At 41.2% G+C, this 22,095-nt stretch overlaps 1 protein-coding gene across 2 annotated transcripts in view; it reads right to left on the reverse strand.

The window, feature by feature from the left end:
- LOC124151672 (sushi, von Willebrand factor type A, EGF and pentraxin domain-containing protein 1-like) overlaps positions 1–22,022 on the reverse strand; it is a 28,368-nt gene extending 6,346 nt beyond the window's left edge. Inside the window, exons 1-23 of one of the 2 annotated variants that reach the window (XM_048386054.1) lie at positions 21,924–22,022; positions 18,377–18,466; positions 17,489–17,681; positions 16,000–16,140; positions 13,994–14,141; positions 13,209–13,330; positions 12,346–12,519; positions 11,451–11,624; positions 10,517–10,765; positions 9,742–9,960; positions 9,149–9,340; positions 7,708–8,229; positions 6,927–7,088; positions 6,505–6,663; positions 5,609–5,804; positions 5,153–5,343; positions 4,842–4,994; positions 4,301–4,531; positions 3,839–4,009; positions 3,433–3,633; positions 2,257–2,550; positions 1,864–2,058; positions 1,484–1,639 (exon numbers count right to left, since the gene is read on the reverse strand). In XM_048386054.1, coding sequence (XP_048242011.1) covers positions 1,484–1,639; positions 1,864–2,058; positions 2,257–2,550; positions 3,433–3,633; positions 3,839–4,009; positions 4,301–4,531; positions 4,842–4,994; positions 5,153–5,343; positions 5,609–5,804; positions 6,505–6,663; positions 6,927–7,088; positions 7,708–8,229; positions 9,149–9,340; positions 9,742–9,960; positions 10,517–10,765; positions 11,451–11,624; positions 12,346–12,519; positions 13,209–13,330; positions 13,994–14,141; positions 16,000–16,140; positions 17,489–17,681; positions 18,377–18,457 — 4,324 coding nt within the window. In that variant the 5' untranslated portion in view covers positions 18,458–18,466; positions 21,924–22,022. Of the gene's footprint in view, positions 1–1,483; positions 1,640–1,863; positions 2,059–2,256; positions 2,551–3,432; positions 3,634–3,838; positions 4,010–4,300; positions 4,532–4,841; positions 4,995–5,152; positions 5,344–5,608; positions 5,805–6,504; positions 6,664–6,926; positions 7,089–7,707; positions 8,230–9,148; positions 9,341–9,741; positions 9,961–10,516; positions 10,766–11,450; positions 11,625–12,345; positions 12,520–13,208; positions 13,331–13,993; positions 14,144–15,998; positions 16,141–17,488; positions 17,682–18,376; positions 18,467–21,923 lie in introns of both variants that reach the window. The other variant, XM_048386055.1, reaches the window with a different exon arrangement.
- Between the last annotated feature and the right edge of the window lie 73 nt (positions 22,023–22,095).

Here is a 22,095-nt window from a genome sequence, read left to right on the forward strand (position 1 = left end):
ACTTTGTCGTTTGACCCCCTACTCCATTTTGATCTTCTGAAGTCATCGTAACAGATGTTGTTCAGGTCACGTTGACATTTTCTTATGGTCCGATCATTCAGCTGCTACAGCGTCTGCATCATTTTGTTCTTGCTGTGTTGTATTTCAATCCAGAATATATTTTCTCCGTGTACAGTTTCTTTACGTAGCTAGTATATATTACACGTACACCGAGTGTTCATTTACCTCATTTTTGTGTGTATACATATATATATTCCAGTCCACTTTAGTACTTTCACTGACATTAGACAGTGAAAGTACTATGTCTGTAACTCATATAAAGAAGATATTGGACTGAAGTGGACTTTATTATTTTATTATATATATACATACATATATATATATATATATATATCCATTGTTCTCATTCACTTTTTAATTAATGTCTGACAAAAGTTTAAAATATATATCAAAATATTAGAATAATGAGAATGTTTAAGCAAAGCCTTTGATATTAGCATTTAGATGAAGGGCGTGAGATGGATAGCACATGCAGGCTTTGTTAACGTTGAGACATGTGTTCATGCAGCATCACAGTCATTCGTTCCTTCAGTCACTCCACCTTACATGGGTGATACAAGCAATGATATGATGGGTACATTTACACACTGAAGCTGAGATGCTGGGAAACGTAGCTGTATTATGATGATGAATTACAACGTGAACACGGGAATATAAGGAATATAACCCCATCCACACACGTGGAATCCTGGAATTATGTAATAGTTCGAATGACCTAATTCCCACTGCCTTTTCTTCAACTACACTTGCACAAATACTGAAACTGTGCACATTGTAAATCTCATTCATACCCTCAATTTTCAAATGGTAATGATGCTATGATGTTGAATATTTACTCAGTAAGAACTCGTTTTGAAATCCATATATAGTGTCTCCGTCGTGATATCGCTAGGATATTGCTACAATTTTGTTACCATGGATAAAGCATGATTCACGAGTAACTATATTTGTTTTCAAATCCTTATGAATCACATGAGGGCTTGTCTAAATTAAGAAAAAAGACATTTAGGACCCACTTAAAGTGACGTTATATTATTAAGTGAGGTGCAATGGGGTTTAACGTCGCGTCCAAGATTATTGCACATATATAGTGACGCACATGCATTGTTCTAGTCCGGACTGTTGACGAATTATAGTACTACCTCACTGAGATACCATGCTGCAGATAATATGAATACTCCACTCAGACACAGTACACTGACTCCGACCAGTCCTTGTTTTAGCCCCTTACACCTAGCGCCAGACAGGGTAAAAGCAAGTACCATATTTTAACGTTTGGCGCGGCCGGGGATCGAACCCCGGACCTTCTGCTCTCCGAGCGGAGGTTCTACCAAGGAGGCGGTCTCTTATATTATTAGATCACATCACTGACTCATGTCCATTTTTGAACTTAATGTGAGTCATCAAATGGTGTACAACCTACCTGTACACTGGCTGACATCATCCGCTCCCACACCAGGAGTTGTCGTACTTGACGGACACATTCGGCATGACGCGCTGGCTGCTTCATGTTGATAAGTGCCTTTCTCGCACAACACGCACTTGCCGTTCACCTCCTGTGTTCCCGGGGGGCATTGTCCTGAACAGATGGAAGAATATTGCAACGCTTGACAATTCCAGAGTTCTAAGCATAACCTTTCAGCATGGCGTTTTGTTTGTGGACAGAGCTATTCGGAAATGTTGCATACGAAATGTTATTTATATTTTTAAATTAATTTGAGCTTCATACAAATTTAAAACAAAAGAAGGAAATAAACTAAAAGCAAATTCATAGTGGAACTCAATGAAAGTGACTGGACTGACCACAGACACCCTCTGTGGGTGTGGTTCCAGTTGGGCAGATGGCCAATGACGTCGTCGACATTGAATTTGTATCAACCTGGTAGGTGGCGCCATCTATGGTCAGTGGCAACAATGTGTTGCTGCTGTTAACGAGTGTTTGGACAGAAAGTTCGGTCTTCATGAGTTTGTTCAGGTAGTTGGTAAGGCCTGTAGTAACTGCAAAACAGATTTAAAGACAGGGAGTTACGTGACTTGAAAAGACAATTTGTTGAAAAAATGTTGGAACGTAGTATCACTGTTTTGGGGATTTGTATTTCATTGTGTTAAACAAATTGAAGCAGGAACTATTCTAGAGATTAACATTCGAATTATATAGATTCAATACTATTAATGTGAACAATTTGTGATATTTACCTATGTTATTTTCGACGAATTCTGTGAGATCAAGAGAGGCCGAGTCGCCCATGATGGTGGAAATAAGTATTGACACAACAGTGGACGTTGTCGACCTCTTACTGACTCCATTGTTATTGCAATTGTTGATTGAAACTGACGTTGTGCAAATGCTCTCCTGGACACATGGCAAGACATCAATATTTCCAGAAACTTGGGATTTGATTTCATCGGATCGAGAATTACCAGACGAACATGGTAGGTCTTGGTATGTGACGGTGTGGGTTACGTCATACCGGGCGGCCCCCATAGCAGCTAAATATAAGATGAAAAAAATGAACCATCATGATATGGATTTACTCGTCTAAAGGTCACAAGATGAAATTACCAAAAATTTACAGGACGTATTGCTTTAACGTAGGATGAGGGGCGGTGGTGTAGACAATGGTTACAGAGTTTGATTGTGACGCCCAAGGCCGGTATTGATTTCACTACATGAACAGAATGTGTGATGCCAATTATTGCGTCCCCCGTCGTGATATATGATGGAATATTACTAAAATCGGGGCAAATATGTATTTCATGCGTCACCACCAGAGAATATCCAGTGTCTGTTCCTCGACGAAATACATTTCATTGGGCATAAAAGGCAAAGTAGCAAAGAAATTTATAGGAATGGATCCTGCAAACCCTGTTATGTCATTCACCTACTCAGCGTCATAGAATGAAAAGAAATGTGGGGATTGACGGTTTGCAATTGCAGAAAGCTTTTGAACCTCCTGGTCTTGTTCATTGAATCCGGCATACACTCTTTGGTGCAGTGGAACAACGGTTTACTTATTTCAAGACATTTTCTTACTGACATAGACTATATCATGCTTATCTTAATAAGTTAAGTGTTCAAGAATGGACTTCACAAATCACATATGTATATTGCTATGGAGACCATTTAAGTAGTAGCAAATTTACTAGGTTGACTGCTGTGAACTGTTGCACTATTAAATGGTTTATGCTTCTCCTGCATCTTCTTGTATGTACCAATAAGGAGTAAGTAATTTTGGTTTTACGCCGTTTTTAGCAATATTCTGGCAATATAACGTCGTGGATAATAATTATGATAAGATATGACAAGAGAAGATATCAATATGTTCTACCTCAGGACAATTGCTACATATATTACATATGGAATCAACTCACTTCGACATGCTGGAGGCCTGGCATTACCCTTGTGTTCCTGGTGGTTCCACACGTAGTCGCTGCCTGCACCACACTCGTACACAGGTAGGGGTTTCTCGTAGAACACCATGTCCCCGCGGCATGTGATGGTGCATCTAGTGTAGCCATCGGATTCTGTACAATTCTTCAAATTTCCAGAGGACAAACGAAGGACAGGACACTCTGAAGTTGAAATAAGCTTAACAACATGCATGGCAAACAGAGTTATTAACTTGTTACCTATTAGGAAACCATTGTGATATATCATTCTCAGACTCATTAAATCTCAAAACAAATGATAGCATTTAGCAAACACCCTGTTGTTCTTGATACAATTGTATTTGAATCTGCCTGTCAAAAGCATGCAGAGTGCACACTGACACCGTACCTGGACAAGCGTCTGTATTACATTGTTCCGTCTCTTCAGAAGCCCCATCACATGTGTCACCATCCACGTCAGGGGGCGGGCTGTCACATTGACGACTTCGCGACCTGGTTCCTCCTCCACAAGATGCTGAACACTCCGTCTTCTTGGACCAATCTCCCCAGTTACCATTCACTTCAAGAAGAGATTTCAGTAATTTTACAAAGGCATGTGTGAATATTTATCATTCTCATTCTTTTATACAGTATTTGCAGCCTCGCATAACTCATTGCTTTCTGGTTCCAAATGCATATCCTTTTGTTGGTTACATGATCTTAATGATTACAAAATACATTTCATGACATATGTTTGTACTCCTTTCAGACGTACTGTGGCATGTATTCCTGTACTTGTTGTATTAGGACATGAAATCTGTATATATCAATGTCAATGATGTAACGCTTATTACGAAATTTATTTACAAACCTACAAGTTCCTGACACAATTCACCCTTGAAACCCTTCAGGCACTGGCATGTGTAGTTTCCGTTTCCGTTCTCACAGATGGCGTTGTTCTGACACTCGTGATGTGCGCAGTAGTCCGGTGGGACGTTACACGTGACCCCAGTCCAGCTATCTTGACAGTCACATGTGAACCCTTCCAACTCGTCCTTGCAGGGATGGGAGCCACAAGGGTTGTCAAGGCAGCCATCAACAGCTGCAAGAGATGGTCATTTCCCTGTACACACGTCACAAGAAATTTTTGCAAGACATTAGGTTGTGAATAACATATTTTTCAAAGCAATTTATCACTCTTAGATGTAAACCTAAATGAGCACCACAGAAGACAGAAGTGGAAGTACAGTTCACTATACTTTAATAAGGCGACATCACCACTGCTCTTGTGGTGAACAGTTACTCGGATACGATACATAAAAATAGACCTTTTTATTGATAACGTTCAATAAGTTATTTTATACCTCTATCTGACTGTGCATAGAATGCGTAGAATAAATTAAATTTCTCACCATCACACTGACTTGGTACAATAAGATTTGTACCATTCTTTATGAACGTCAATACTGATTCTTGTAGCGTCGATACACAGGTTGAAGACTGGGCTTGTATGTCATCAGGGGATGCAACTCTCTCAATAATGTTGAAACCGCTCTGAGTGACGTCTGAATTGAAAATGTATTCTTTTACACTGAGAGTATCAATAAAACAAGAACACACTATTTCAGATATGACGGGTTGCTGTCGGCGTGACATATACCCATTGCAGGAACATAAGATCTTATTGTTGTGGCAAACTACACAAAGTAGTACATGTAAATACCTCCATTTCCTGATACAATGGCAACACTGCTGTCACTTGGAACAAGAGGGATTGTTAGGGAAGCCATATTATCTGAGTAAACAGCGTTTCCATTCAGATAGAGAGCGATGTTCTTGCTGCTGCCATCTAAGGTCAAGGTCAGGTGTTGCCAGCGGTTTGTTGCAGGGGTCACATCTGTATCTACAGAGTTCCTATTTTGAAAACAAATCTACAGTGAACAACCAGGTCTTTGTTTAAACATCTGTGTTTTCTGCTATCACACGTGTAAATAACAGTACAAACTGAATGTCTTTTCTTGACCATGTCACTCATTTCATGTACATTTATGAAATTCATAGTCTCCTTGGTAACAAAACATATTTAAAATATTGACAACGATATTGATATATAATACCTTGCATGAATGGCATATATGCCATATTTTAAATATTTACAATGATATTGATTATGTAATACCCTTGTATATTCAGGAAAACATTGTTGGTGATTGAAAGTTCCATGACAGTGTTCCGGTCAGTGTCGGTGATGCGTGCCAGGGTGTGTCCCAGGCTTGTGTCCAGGCGGCACCAGAAATACATGGTCAGGGCGCTCAGGTCCGAGCTGATATTACCGAACACGGTCTCCGTGTTAGCATGAACCTTCAGGTCAAAAGCTGAATAAGAAATTACAGAGAATTACATCGCATTTTGGAGTACAGTGAAAATAGAATAATAACAATTCCCAGTAACCTTCTATCTGTCAATATGCCACTTCGTAGCCCTTTACTGCCGCTTTGAGTAGCTTACCCCAGTGAGGATACGCTGATCGCGTGTTCAACCCTGAACAGCATCCCTGGTCTACCAGCACAATATTCCGTGTGGATTTCTGGTTAATTATAACTGTTCCCCATCAACCTATGTTTGTCATTCACAGTAACGTCTATCTGCCGCTGTGCCATTGTGCGGCATTGAGTCAAGTATGTTGAATCGCGTCTCTAAATCGTGCCAGGATCCGCTGATAGTGGGTGTAGATGAAAGATTCTCCAGGATTATGATCCTCGGTTTACCGACACCAAACCCCATGGGTTTCCCCGAACGTGTTCTTCGACATTCAACTGACGCACCTTATGTAACTTGGAGTTCGTATGTGTGTCAGGATCCAGTGAGCGTTTGTTCGAAACCCAGAATGGATCTGGTTAAGAGTAATGGTTTGTTAACATTAAACCGTCGTCGTTGGTGCCACCAAAGTTACACAATTCTAAGACCTGCAACATTTCAGGCTTTCCCTAACACGCCGAGATATAATTGTTCATTGCAGCGTTAACCGCTATGATAGCTCATAGCATTCTAGATCTGCTCCAAACACAACCTTACCAACACATGAACTAGCATTGTGAGACCCCTGTGGTGATGTAGTGCCAGTCGGACATGACGTGCACGACGTCATCGCAACAGCATCTTGATACGTCCCAGGAGAACATGGAGTGCAGGGCGCCATGCCGTCCATCGAGAAGGAACCTTCAGTACACGTATCTACAAACAGAAATATATTTTTATTCATCACCATAGTTTGATGTAAGATCATAATCATTTGTATTTGATGTACTGCCTTCGGCCCATAGACATCTCCACAACATCATTAAAATTGTTATGAATGCGATGCATATTTATTAACCAATCGTCATTGCTTTTCTGCACAACCTGCAAAGATTAAGCTTAAACACACATGAGCGAATTGAAACATTATTATATTGTATGTTGTATGATAATGTCACCTGTATAGTCGTATAACTCACCAATACAATCGTTCACAGATCTGGATTCAGTTGATCGTGTTGACTTTCCCTCGCCACACGGTTTACAGGCATCAGAAAATCCTTCATCAGTATAGGTGCCAACAGGACAAGACACGCAGTTTCCCGAGCCTGCTTCTACATACGTCCCGGTGGAGCAGCCAGCTGAATAAGATGTAGGATTTCTATTAATGAGGGAATGAACCTACTGTTGCTAATGTCACGCACATTAATAAACAGGGTTCCACTATAAGCAAAAAGGACACATTTTCAGAATGCAGAAATGTTGCGCAAAGGATAAGACTATTACGTTCTCGTATAAAAATGAATATATTTCTTGTGAAAAGTGGATTTATTATAACCATAGAACATAAAGAACATCATTATGCGTAGGTTTTATAAATGTTTGTGAGTATGATTAATAATATGAATACAGAGGGTCTTTGTGTGTATAATAATAATATGAATACAGAGTGCCTCTTACAACATGAGACCCAGATAAGAATAGGTCTTCAGCAACCCATGCTTGCCGTAACCGTCGAGTATGCTTGTCGTAAGAGGCGTAGAACGGGATCAGGTGGTCAGGTTCGTAGACTTGGTTGATGCGTGTCATCGTATCCTATTTCCTTAGATCGATGCTCATGATATCAGTTAATGAAGGGGCTGGTCCAGGCTCGATTATTTACTGACTGCCGTCATATATACCTTGGTTTTTTTGCTGAGTGCGGCGTTAAACAACAAACAAACAAACAAACAAACAAACAAACAAACAAAGAAATCTTACAGCATGAAACGTGTTTGTAGTTTTCAGCAGTTCCAAAAGGGCATTCAAAAGCTGCATATCCTGGATAAAAGGAGTCGGCTTGTGTGTTTAGCCCATACTCAGCCATACTGAGGCCTCCACCGTCAAGCATCTGGTCAATGGCAGAATTGACATTGTCTAGCTCGCCCTCCACCCTTGTTCTTGCAGCCTCTGCATCTTCTTTGGAACCTATATTGAAGGGCACTACTACTTCGAAAATTATGACAGTCGGAACTGTTGATCTTTTGACTTTCGTGAGGAAAATCTCTGAGGCTGATCTCTTGACAAAGCGCTTTCTTCTGCCGGTTTCTCCGCATTTAATATTCACAAATTCCACACGGCATTCTGGCACTGCGGCTCCACATACATCAGTGAAGGTATTGCTCGTGTTGAGAATATGGATGAACTTCTGTGCGATTTCAAGCTGAGTGTTGTTGTCATGGCAGGATCCAGAGTAGTAGAAAAAATCGCTGCGCAGTTTCATGCTCCCAGGACTTAGTTTCCCTAAAGATAATGCAGTAACACATTTACTCAAATATCCACCATCAACACACTTAATCATGAATCAGAAATTGCGTATGGACGTTGTACAACTTTTTTTTATTGGGGGATATGAACGAGAGTCAACATGAACTAATTGAAAACATTTTTTTTTTTAATATACTGACGGAAACAAGTAACCGTGCTTCGTCTGAAGGTCAATAAAAATATCTATATTCTGAATTTGAATAATTCATCTCTCAATACATATATATATCCTTGATTTTAAGGTTGTGATTCACAATTTGCACGTGCATGTTAATGTGCAGGGACCAATTTGGGTCCTTGATTGTTTGTTCGGAGCATGATACTCACACACGTGTGTTTTGTAATGTTACCAGCAAACAATGATTGTTTAGCTGCCAGGTGCTCGTGAAACATCTACACACCATGGGTATGCTGGAAACGGAAATGGGGCAAATCGAAGTTGCCAGACATTTTAATGTTCATCGAATCACAGTATCATCTTTTTTGAGACGTTATCTGCAGCAGGGAACATTCATGTCAACGTCACTTCAACAAGACAACCATATTCGATTTGTTCATTTGCGGAATCGATACCGAACTGCCACATTAATCGGGTTAATTCCTGTGTTGAGGCAGAACCGTACGTAATCGGTTGGGAGAGCACAACATTCGGCCCGACGTCTTAATTAATGTAGGCAAATATCAATATACTCGGGAAACGAAAGAAAAGTCAATTCAGTGAAATCAGAGTGAGAGTGGAGTTGCGCGTGACGATGTGCAAGCCGAAGCCCGGAAACAAACAGTATAGAAGTTGATGTCCAAAAAAGGTTTCATGCTCTTTCAACTTCTAAATGCCTACCAAAGACAATAACAGAACAAATATAAATCGCAATAATATCTGTACGAGTATACTCACTATCACAGTCGTAGATGTTGTCGCTTGGAAACCATTTGCCAGATTGTTGTCCACAAGTGTATATGTCCGGTACGTCCCTTGCTATATCATAATCCTCGTTACACAGCATGGAACACATGCTACCACCACTTCCCCAGCCGTCACATGCGAGGGCTCCATTCTTTGGTACCGCCAGGTCGGGACAACTAGTATCTAACAACAAAAGTATAACAACAATGACCAGAAACTCTTCATGTCTATCTAACAAAGAAATAACAGTTCACTACAGTTTAACAGTTTGAGAAGTGGGTGAATGTGTTTCAGGTCGTTGTGGATCCATGATTAAAGAAAAAGGAGTAAGGGTGAGTGCACAGTGCCCAAGTCAATAAGTGAACAAAGTCAGGAAGACTGATACGCAAGATGACTGCGAAAATGGTGGATGCCTTCATCACCAGCATCTTCCCTTTGGATCCGCCAGAAGGTGTTGATAACAAGCTGAGGATTCCTTAGCCAATTCTGCAGCCAATCCCAGATGACACCCTACCCATACGTGGGAACACATTACAGGAAATGAGAGGTCCACAACATCAACCCATTGTTAATGAAATCCTTACTTTTACAAAATGGTTTAAAGGCATCCACGGCCCACGTCCACGAGGCTGTTGCGGGGAAGACATTGGGGTCTTTCTGACAGAGGATGGAGTCAGGTCCCTGCAAGGGGAAGCCGGAGTGGCAGGAGAGGGAGCAGGAAAAGCCGTAGCCGTAGCCGTCGGGGCAGTCGTACCTCAGCTTGTCGATGGGATCCTGGAGGTCCGGCTCTGGACAGTACAGACCTAAACGAAACAATGGCTATTTAACCCCCACAAATAAACGTCATTCCTCGATGTATTATCATTAACTTGTGAACCAGCCAAACTGGAAGGAATAACAATTCCGGTCCCGGAAAGAACATGGATAGAATTATCTGCCAGCCTTTCCATAACTGATATTATCACAATTTCCCAAAGTAAAGGGTTGCAAACGTTTTTGCTCATGTTTCCAAGCAACTCGTCACTTCTACAAAAATCTGCATAACTCTACATTCGTTTCCACAACATTCTAAGTGTATTCATTTTGGTAATATTATCTTTCCCTGGCTTGGAAATCCCAAAGTATGGACATTTTTGAAATATTTGGGTAGAGAGCTACTAATTCCAGTGCAAGGGCACGTGTATCAAGACGTCTTTTCTTTACAGAAGCATTAAAACAAGTAAAAAAAACCCATAACATTGGAAACCACACGAACATGTTTTGAATCTTTCCTCAAAATATCTAAATTGAAATTCTATTCCCAAGAACGTTCATTTGCATTCCCTTATGCATTATACTTGTTCATCTGAGTAAACTTACCATTGATGGTCACTCTAAAAGAACACTGATCTGTATTCCCTTCCGCATCTGTTGCTGTCAGCCTAACCTTCGTTTCGCCCAATTCAAAGGATGCTCCTGACTGGTGGCTTCCTGTGATTGTGACCCCTGGTCCCGAATTGTCACTTGCAGCCGGGTCATCCCACGTGACTACCTTACCTCCGCCTTTCTTTTCAGCGTAATCGTCTACGTCATCGGGGCAGCCGTTAGTGAATGATGGTGGAGTGACATCTGAAACAAGGATGAAGGTACAGGGTTCGTACCTGATGCTCCACCTGTGATATCAATTTTTCAAAATATACGTTTTGTATTTATAGTGTTCATTTAACTATAAATATAATATGAGGAAGTTGGAAAGAACTAGTATAAAAATCCCATTTTCTTTTACAATTTTTTTTTTTTCTGGATAAGTAATCTCCCACACCCTACACTACATCCGACACCCTACACCACACCCAACCCGCTACACTACACCCCACACCACATCCCACAACCTACACTACACCCACACTCACTACCCATCCCCATGCAGCTCCTGTACCTACGTGTGATCTACAGTACGTTCGCGGATATTGCCGACACGCTACAACAGACCAGATACAAGAGTCCTCCGATGTATTGAAGACCAACAAATATGACCGCGAAACAACGAAATGACTCCGTGATCATCATTCTTTTCCGGTTGGGTGAGAGTGGGTAGGTGAAATTATTTAAAGGTCGATCTGAACATTGATGCAGTTCTATCGCAGTGTTGCAGGTCGTAGAAAAGGGTAACGCACAATCGTAGGTTTTTGTGCTGGCTCAATCATTATGTGGACGAATCTAAGATCTGAACCTTTCATCGTGAGGATCCTCGCACGGCTCTAGTCAGCCACAATGCCCCCAGTGAACGCAGCTAATACTTAATCACACATACCAGCACAGGTACCAGGCGGAGTCCAGTGCCCTGTTGCCAGGCATGTGCTCATCATCATCCCTCGTGGTTCAAAGCCCCTGTTGCAGCTCATTAAGCAGTATGTGCCGTACACGACGTCCCCGAGACACGTCAGCTGGCCGTTAGTCACACTAGGCGGGGTACCACAGGACACAGCTGTGAACAGCGGAAAGGTAGATAAGACTTGTAATTAGACGCTTCACCTTAGTCAACAGTATGTCAAAGCCACATATATGGGATACTTATTGTGCCATGATCAAAAGCGAAGACAATCTTGATGAAGTTTACGCAGCTACTTTGCAACGGTAAATGTAGTCTGAAAACCCTTTTGACAATTCAAAAAATCACGTTATTCATGAAATATATAACGGCAACGCCAGAGATAAAACAAATTTCATTGGGCGTTAAAGGCAAAATAGCGTTGAAAATTATATGAGTGCACCATTGAATATAAATGAAAGCACCAGGTGTTCGCGAAAACGGTATGCATGTCCTGCCCTCCCGGTAGCACTGCCACTCACACAATTTGCATAGTGTGTATGTGTTTGTTGCTAGTACCGCTCAGTAGCACTTATGCCACGGCACGGCGCCATGTAACCAAACTTGATCACCAAGTGATGGACCCCAAATTAATTCATGGGCCAGCAAACATTTGACAGTCCGAACTGAACTTGCCCTAAAAGATCTGGGAAATTCTAAGGTAAATTATTTCAGCATAGAAAGCTAGGTACAATGTTGGAAAAGAGCCGATTGCAACCTCTTCACCCAACAGGACTGCCAGTCAACTTGTATGGGGTTTTACAAGGTGGTACCTGGCTAATCAGAGAGCTTGATTCAATGACAATGACATAGTTTACAGAAACTACAGTACCCCTACCTTTACACCTTGGCTCAACACCCGACCAGGTCCCTTCTTCACACGTGATGGAGCTAGCACCGTCCACGTTGTGGCCCTCGTCACAGTCGAAGGTGCACACAGATCCTGATATGTCCCTGTTGGTACAGTGGAGGCGTCCATTGCGAGGGTACATCAACGGGGAGCAGTGGATCGCTGCAACAGAAGGGCATAACAGTTGGTCGCCACTCTACTTAATATTAACATGAGAGGGGTACGAGCTTGACGGGTTCGTACAAACCAGTACTGAAGGTCGTTGGATGTACAGGAAAGTTCAGCTCGTACAATCGCGCACACATACAACGAATTTGTCGTTTAACAAGTTAAAAGGACATATTTTCGTTGACGTATTTGTGTGTGACAATTAAATCTATCGTGTGACCGCCTTCTGATCCTTACAGGCCGGTCAGTGGACTTGTAAAGGGTTTTTTTCCAAGACGGCGACTGGCAACGTCATGATACAAGTGAAATGAATAAATATCCGTTATTGGATTAGGCAGGGATTGCCTCCAGGGCACAGCCTCTGTGAAACAATGCACCTTGAACATTGGACTGTGGTCTAGTAGATAGAGCGTCTGCCCGGAGAGCGCAAGTTCGGTGTTTCGATCCCCGGCCGCGTCATACCAAAAGACATTTTGAAGATGGTACATATGTCCCCCTTATGGCGTTCGGCATCAAAGAGAAAAAACAAGAACTGGTTGGCTTGGAGACAGTATACTGTGTCATGGTACCTTTGTGGGCTAGCACAATAAAATAAATCCTGACTATTACACACACACACACACACACACACACACACACACACACACACACACACACACACACACACACACACCGTAACTTACTGTGCACTGAGAAGAGAATTTCACAGTCAGCTGACAGTCCACCACTGTCTACAACTCTGTACTTGATGAAGTGTGTGGACGCAGTGAACACACTACCTGGAGCCAACCCAGATCTCTTAGGGCTGCAACATGTTTCATTTCATTGTTTTTATTATCAGGATGTTCATGTTTCATTTCATTGTTTTTATTATCAGGATTTGTTTCTCTGCCGTGTCTGCTTGTCCATTTCATTAAGGAAATGAGTGTGGTCGCGTGTTAATGCACATCTGCGAGGCTTGGAACGTATTTAATAAACGATTCGTGGTCGTTGTTTATCGTACAATAAAACACTGCAGGGAGAATACACCATGAGGGGCGCAAGTGGTTAATTCTCCCTGCAGTGTTTTATTGTACAATAAACAACTACAATGAGTCGTAAATTTCTTATATGAGATATCAACATTATGTACCGCCCCTTTAAGGATGTTGATAAAATGCTCAAGCTTTAATAATATTTACCCAAATTTTAATAATTATGGCTCCCTGAATATAATCCGACCTCGGAAATGGCGGACAAGTTGGGTTGGGGTTGGGGTTAAGTTTGGTATTTCGAATCTCCAGAAATGACGTCTTAAAAGAACAATGTTTTATCGTGAAATAAACTACGCTTCACTCTTCACTGTTCTTTGCGATTTATCGCATAGCTGTGTTATATATAGTATTGTTTGGTGCTGAAACATTGTTTGCTAAGTTGTTAATACAGTTGTTAAACGTCTCGACACTAAGAATGTTACACGAAGGGGAACCTTAGACTGCCATCCTCCTTGTCCGTTCCTGTCGGTTCTGTCCAAGTAACCACCATAGTGTCTCCCGTCTTGGCGTATTGAGGCCCAACATACGGACAATCAATATGGGGGGACGTGTTTGGAGGTGGACCTCCTCCTCCTCCTCCTCCTGATGGATAAATACGAGAACCATGTGATCAAAGGCCCAAGAAACTCCTGTCATATTTCAATTGTCCCAATTAAGATGTGTGTGTGTGAATGATTAATCAGAAGAGAGACACCATAGTCTGTCTAATGATGTTCAATCTTGTTAGATTACAAGTTTCTAATGTCACATAATTTCTGTCTTGTTTTTTTATTTATGCTTTTTCAATTCCCATTAATATCTCACTGCCTATTACGAAATGTGTTTGCGCAGATATTCATTGACGTTTTCAATTTACATTAGTTATGGTCATCAGGAAATGGCTGTCATGAGATTGGAGTAAGTTTGAAAGGGAAAGAAACTTTGACCTAGTCTGAAAGGTCTAGATAAGTGAATATTAAAACTCAAGAGGAGAGATCAATCTATACAGCAAGTTTATAGAGTACAAAAAACACGTAAAGTTTCTTTCTTTTTATCGCAACTCGACTTTACGACAAACGTACCATAATGCATATATACGTGGAAGAATCGTTACAGCCCCATTTGACTCTTTACCTTATGATGATGATGATGATGATGTGTATGTGAGGACAACCATGAATGATGCCAATCAGAGACTCTGGCCACTTTGGTGAATATGAGTAATGTGCTGATAAACCTAGACTATCCCCAGAACGAATCTTGTTTTTACGCCAACAACCACTGTACCCTGACAAGTCAATGAACAGAAAGTGCTATTCTTATACCCCGTTCACATGCGCCTCTATACATATGTGTGCATATGTGCATACGTGTGTAGAAATACATATGTGAGTATACTTGTCATGTGAACGCGTTTACTGTGTGTATATTTACACCAGGTGCAAATTTGCATCATATCTGGAGCAGGTTCAAATGTAAATGTAAATTTGCACTGTGTGTATATGTTGCAATGTCAACGTTTATGTCAACGTCAGAGGATGATCTAATAAATATCTGTTTTTTTGCCAACACCAAACAATTTGTCAACAGTTGTAAATTTTTTGGCGTATATACAGAGTTGAGCGGACGGTGTTTTCTTTTGGTTTCAAAGAGTCTTTGTGTGCAAATTAAATCAAACACATGTTAGTTCACGCGAAAATATTTGGTGAAGTAACTCTCTTCTCATTTAACTTTAATTGGAAAACAATCTGTTTTGTGTTGAACTGACTGACGAATATGTGTGCCTTACCTAATTTACATACTTTATTTACACACCTAAGATGCTTTTCATGTGAACGCATAGTAAATTTACATATACGCACGTATGTATAGTTACACATGTGTAAAATTACTTACGTTAGTAAATGTTGTGCAAGTGAACGGGGTATTAGACTTGGCCCTTTCGTGACCAACTCATGTTACTCTGGGACAAGCCGAATAGCGACCCGTGCCCCTCTCGTGGCCATTTTTGTGACTGGGTTTCGTGTAAGCGCAAACGGGCATAGCTAAAATAATTGTCAACTCGGTGCGTACGTAAATTATCAAAAAGTATTCTTGAGGGATTCTTTGACCGAAGTACTTGAAGTCACACGCGCATTCTGATTGGTTTGTCGTTATGTCGCATAAAACATTCATCGATAGGGGAACGAGTCTTCTTGCACGTTACGGAAAGGGGCGAGTGGTGACGAATGGACTGGGACAAGAAGCATTAACCTTGCGTGTAACTTAACTCGTACACTTGTCATATTGTAACAGGTTATTACTCGTTAAATGATTTGGCGTGTCATAGTTTAACACCACTGCTTTGGAAGCATAATAAAATCAAACGGATATGTATAAATGAGATAAAAAACACACACATTTGAATGATGTCCACCTGCCCAATTATTGGTCTCATGTCATACTTTGAAAATATACTTACCGTTATCACACAAAAACGTGCAGAAGATGTCGACAACTCCACCTATGACGCCAATTACTGCTTCAACGGTACCCCAAAATCGCTTTTCCCTGTGATGTTGATCCTCCCGACGTTTTAACGACCGAGCAAAGGATAGAGGTACTGAAGTTAGAAGTGGATGAAGTGAGCGAGTTTAGGAGTTGGAAGGTTGGTTAATGGGTGGGTGGATGGGAGGATAGGAGGATGGGAGGTGGGTAAAGGGGTGAGATGGGTGGATGAGTGAGTATGTAGGAGAAAGCTTTAACAACTAGGTTACCTACTCCTCACAGCTTTGCCTACCCACTCACTGCTGAGAGTAGGGGTGTCGGTGAATCTATTAACAGAACTGGTCTTAGCCAAACAGGTCAACAACCATCTTTCGCAAAGCGTGAGCACGTTTGTTTTTGGGTCGTGCTTAGTTTATCCTTTGTTGCGACATAGACATCTCACCCGAGTGTCTTTGGATGTCAAATATATAAACGAGTGTGGATATATTTGATATAAAAAAACAGTAGGGTGATATTTTATATATCACCCATCATCATTCTTCCAAACTTTTTAGTTTTAAGACAGTAATAAGCAGTGTCTTAAGTGTAGAAAAAGTACTGCAAACAACTTCAATAGCAGAACTATTAGTGATGTCATTTGATTGTGACGGCATGGTAATCAATGACGTCACAATGGTCTGCAAAGCATTGTGAAGCAATTTCATTGTAGCGATCGATGCAGATATTGTTCGATCTCACCTAAGCAATATCACCCGTGGGAGCCAGTTTTGGATGGTAATGGCATGAAAACGATTTGTGATATATTATATTGCTGGGATTCCAGACTCGGATATATATATTGAGAATTATATCTTTTCCAATTTTTTTTTATTTTACGGTCGGTTGATCCGTAAACCAATTAATAACATAAAACCGCCTAAGTATATTTCTCGTGATTGTGAGTGCGGTAATGGCCATCTGTGAGCGGTATGTTGCAGCGAGAGAAATGAAGTGACTGTGAAACCTGGTGGCAACTATATAGATAATGTTATCCATACAAGTTTCACGTCTATACATGTGATAAACGGTATTAAATATGAAAGGCATTTCATCATCTGCAATATTTTCAGAATTATCATTTATATTGAAATCAGTCGTAATGACGCAATCCTTACACAAATAACATCCTAAAGCGTTAATGGTGGAATCAATGGTTAATGGTTTCCAGTAACCCATGCTTGTCGTAAGAGGCGACACATAGGATCTGGTGGGAAGGCTCCCCGACTTGGTTGATGCATGTCATCGTATCCCAATTGCGTAGAGATATGCTCATGATATCAATCACTGGATTGTTTGGTCCAGATTTGATTGTTTACAGACCGCCGTCATACAGCTGGAATATTACTGAGTACGGAGTTAAACAACAAACAATCAAACTGGTTCGATGTCCTATCACGTAAAGACGATAGATACAAAATGATTACCTTGGACCCAAAGCCCTCCTTTACAAGCAAAAAAGTCCAAAGTAAATCCAGCCCGACACACAGTCCCCGTGTCAGCCATTGTCATAACCTGTCCAGCTACAGAAAATACGTCGTGGACATTTCCTTTGCACTGCACATCGGAGTCAAACCTGTCCAGAATCTCACAGCCATCTCGAGACTCGAGATCCTGGATCTGGAAACACAACAATTGTGAGAAAATGAGGTATATCATGGCGTGTCATTTAAGATGTGGGACTAAAGCCCGAAGTGATGCAGGTCTTAGAAGCACGGTTATGATGCTGTAAAACAGAAAAATTATCAGGGCGATCTGAGATTCAAACCCACGATAACAGGATTCTGGCACAACTAAGGGCAGCAACTCTGCCCGAGTTGATACGGGTTGTTACATTATTACGGGAAACATTTCAAGACTTGATATTATAAGTTTTCAGTCGATTATATGCGTAGAGTTATGTCCTTTGGGCACGCCAGAAACGTTTGGTTGTGGGTTCGAATCCGGATTGGCCCCGATAATGTTTCTTGGTTTGTCAGCACCATGCCCGTGCTCGTGGGTGTCATCAAAGTTGTAAACGCCCCGAGACCAGCATCATTTTGGGTTTTCCTCCCAAATTACTTTGACACGCCGTGATACTGGAATACTGTTAAAAACGGCGTTAAACCCAATTCACGCACTCATTCACAAATAAACAGCAGACGACGTTAAACTACACGTATGGTACACTTTATACATTATTCACAGGATAATAATCTAAATTGAACAGTTACATAAATGCAGTTAAAATAATGTAAGACATTAAAATATTTCACAAACAGGTCATGACAGGTATAATGTGTCGACACATAAACAAACGGGCAAACGGTACCTACCCAGTGCAAGTCTTTAGTCAGTATTCCACTGTCGGCGACAGCGACATACAGGATCAAGCATAACAATATTGGGCGCGCCATTGATCTGCGCTGCAATGTTAAAGGGGCGAAAAGTACAGCGTAAATAATTATATTAGAGCTGTTCAAGCCGCGAGGCCTTTAACAAGTGCGCAAATGGTCATATATGCAGACAAATTTAGAAACTGGAAAAGGACACTGACAGAGGCCCGAGATTAATGTTACGAGCTTCTGTGTTTAAAGGAGATCTGGTTGCTGAGAATAGTTCAAGGGAAGAAATAGTTAAGTATTGTATATTTTGTCACATTTAAGCGTAAGGTCCGGTGTCCGGTAAAAGCTGATTGTCAAATCAAGATATGCCTGTATTATAGAGAGTGACATCTTTTAAATATCCTAAAATCCAACTATGTTCTAAAACCTTCAAAACTAAAAACCTACTTTAGTAATAGTAATTTATAAGCATGTGCTCAAGATATAGAATTGTACTCTCGACTCGGCTTTTCTTACTCGAGGTATTAGAATTTGTATTTTGCTAACGTTTTAACGTTTAACGTCTTTTGGTATGAAGCGCCCGGGGATCGGACCCTCGAACATCTGTCCTCCGGACACTCTGTCTACCAAGTTGCCCAGGCGCTCAAGTCATAGTAGATAGGCTTCGAAATTTACATGTGAGCCTCCAGTACAAAAGTTAGGGTTTCAGGGAAAAAAAGGAGATATATGTCTCCAGCGACCGTATCAGGTCGGCGGAACAACGAAGTTCAATAGTACGGCATGGGCCAGACGGGGGTACCCGCCGACGGGGGTATGGGCCAGACGGGGTACCCGCCGTTATATTTTGTACATATTCCCACTCTGACATGTAGAGTGGCTATATTTCTTGTCGCAAGAATTGACTTGAATGATTGGGTTTTCCGGTTAGGTGACATTGTTGAATGTGTGCCATCATTTTCTTACGACGTTGGATGTTTCTTGTAATATTAACGATTGTCTTTTTCTGGCGTATTATTGACAGGCCGCCTTCATACAGCTGAACATTTACTGACTGCGCAGTTTGTTTTCCTACTTGTGACGGTGTCGTCGGTTCAATGTTTTTTTTATATAATTGATTGGAGGAGGCCCGGTGCAACCTTTCTGAGCAATTGAGATTTTAAAATGTAATCTGAAAATATCTGGGCGTCACTAAAAAATACTCGCAGACCATGAGATAAAACATGGAGGCCACGAAATAATACCTGGAGGCCACTAGATAATACATGCAGACCATGAGGTTACACCTCGAGGCCACGAGATAATACCTTGCGACCACGAGATAATACCTGGAGGTCACTAGACAATACATGCAGACCTTAAGGTTACACCCCGGACAAAACCTAGAGGCCACTAGGTAATACCCGCAGACCATGAGATAAAACCTGGAGGCTACTAGATACTACCTGGAGGCCTCTAAATAATACATGCAGACCATGAGATAAAACCTAAAGGCAACGAGATAATACGTAGAGGCAACTAGATAATACCTGCAGACCATGAGATAAAACATGGAGGCCACAAGATATTACCTGGAGGCCACTAGACAATACATGCAGACCATGAGGCTACACCTCGAGGCCACGAGATAATACCAGGAGGCCACTAGATAATACAAGCAAACCATGAGATAACACCTGGAGGCCACGAGATAATACATGGAGGCCACTAGATAATACCCGCAGACCATAACATAAAGCCTGGAGGCCAGGAGATAAAACCTGGAAGCCACTAGACAAAACATGCAGACCATGAGGTTACATCTTGAGGCCAAGAGATAATACCTGGAAGCCACTGGAAATGCTTGCAGACCATGAGATAAAACCTCGAGGCCATGAGATAATACCTCGAGGCCACTAGATAATACTTGCAAAACATGAGATAATACCTCGGGGCCACTAGATAATACTTGCAAAACATGAGATAAGACCTGCAGGCCACGAGATAATACCTGGAGGCCACGAGATAATACCCGGGGGCCACTAGACAATACATGGAGACCATGAGGTTACACCTCGAGGCCACGAGATAATACCTGAAGTCCACTAGCAAATACTTGCAGACCATGAGATAAGACCTGCAGGCTACGAGATAAAACCTGGAGACCACGAGGTTACATCTCGAGGCCACGAGATAATACCTGGAGGCCACGAGATAATACATATAGTTTCGCAGAAAATATCGACAGGTCATGACATGATACCTGAAGGCATTCTGACCATGATATAAGAGATAAGAGGCAAGTAGATAAAGCATTGAAACCACAATATAATATCTAAAGGCCATGAGATAAAACTCAGAGGTCACGTGACGATACCTGGAAGCCACGCGATAATACTGGGATGCCACAGGATAATACTTGGAGACCACGAGATAATACCTGACAATGAATAAATACACAGAGGCCAGCAGATAATACTTACAAGCCATACATTCATTCATACACCGAGGCCACAAGATAAATCCTTGAAGTCACGAGAACAAACTAGGAGGCCGAGACGTTATTAATATCTGAAGGCCATGAGATAACACGACTTTCTTTCTCCAAATAATAACGAGTCTTTGAGAACCACGATTTTTGTTACATTTTCGGTCACTGGAATTTTTATGTTTTTCAAAACATTCTTTTTCAGGAAATCCAGCATGTATAGCTAACAATTAGCGCGTTTCAGTGAAACATGATGACAAATTACTGTTTTTAAGGGATCAGCGTCTCTAGACTGGTCGGTCCATCTGACCTTGAGACCTTAAGTCGTGACCTCCTGGATACGATCTCGTAGCTTCTATTTGTAACATAGCCAGTACATTTGTATTTGTTTTCACCATATCTTCCAAAGTTCCATAGGACAATGAATAAGTATAAATATGATTAATAAATATTATATCAAACTTCACATGTTACAATTTTTGTTTTTGATAGCCCTAGGATAGGAACATAAGACAATTATCTAGGGTGTATAAAATAATCATAATAAAGATCCAACCTGCAAGGAGTATGTCATACATTTTTGTACAAATTTCAAGATTATTTCTTTTTTACCTGCTGCGACTCCCTGGAAAATATGTTTATGAGATTGCAATATTGTTTTTATGTCCATATATTTTTGTATGATCAATACTTGAATGTTACCTCGATGCCAGATTCACACAACTTTGCACAATAGTTAGGAGATGACCAACTTTTTAACAACACTGCCAGGAAATACAACTTCTGGTTCATTGCATATAGCGACGTTACGATATAGATTCTTATACCATTATCAAGCTGGAGTAACAACAACCAAATGATGAGAGGTATACATGCATGGCATTTTGTGATAAGCAGCAGGTTAACATAGACAACAACAGGTAATGGATAACACGTAGCATACAGATAATTGGAGAAAGCCAAATGTACAGTAAGAATATTAGCACACAGGTATAAGTAGCATACAGATAATTCGACGAAGCCAGTCCCATAAACAGTACCATAGTATTATCAGCAGCACAGTAATCTACTTACCACTGCGCGTTGCGTCTTTTGAGGTCTGTGCTCCTATAACGGTAGAGCCTGTCACGGTTGTAGATCATGTGAGGAAGGTGTATTGGTTTACTTCTAATCGCGTGACGCCTGTATTATGTATAGCCACTGTGGGTAGGCGTTCTCAAATCTACCCAATAGTCTTATTGCAGCT

This window comes from Haliotis rufescens, unplaced genomic scaffold, assembly GCF_023055435.1.
Source record: "Haliotis rufescens isolate VD_foot unplaced genomic scaffold, xgHalRufe1.0.p SCAF_6, whole genome shotgun sequence".
In the NCBI taxonomy this organism is placed as follows: domain Eukaryota; kingdom Metazoa; phylum Mollusca; class Gastropoda; order Lepetellida; family Haliotidae; genus Haliotis; species Haliotis rufescens.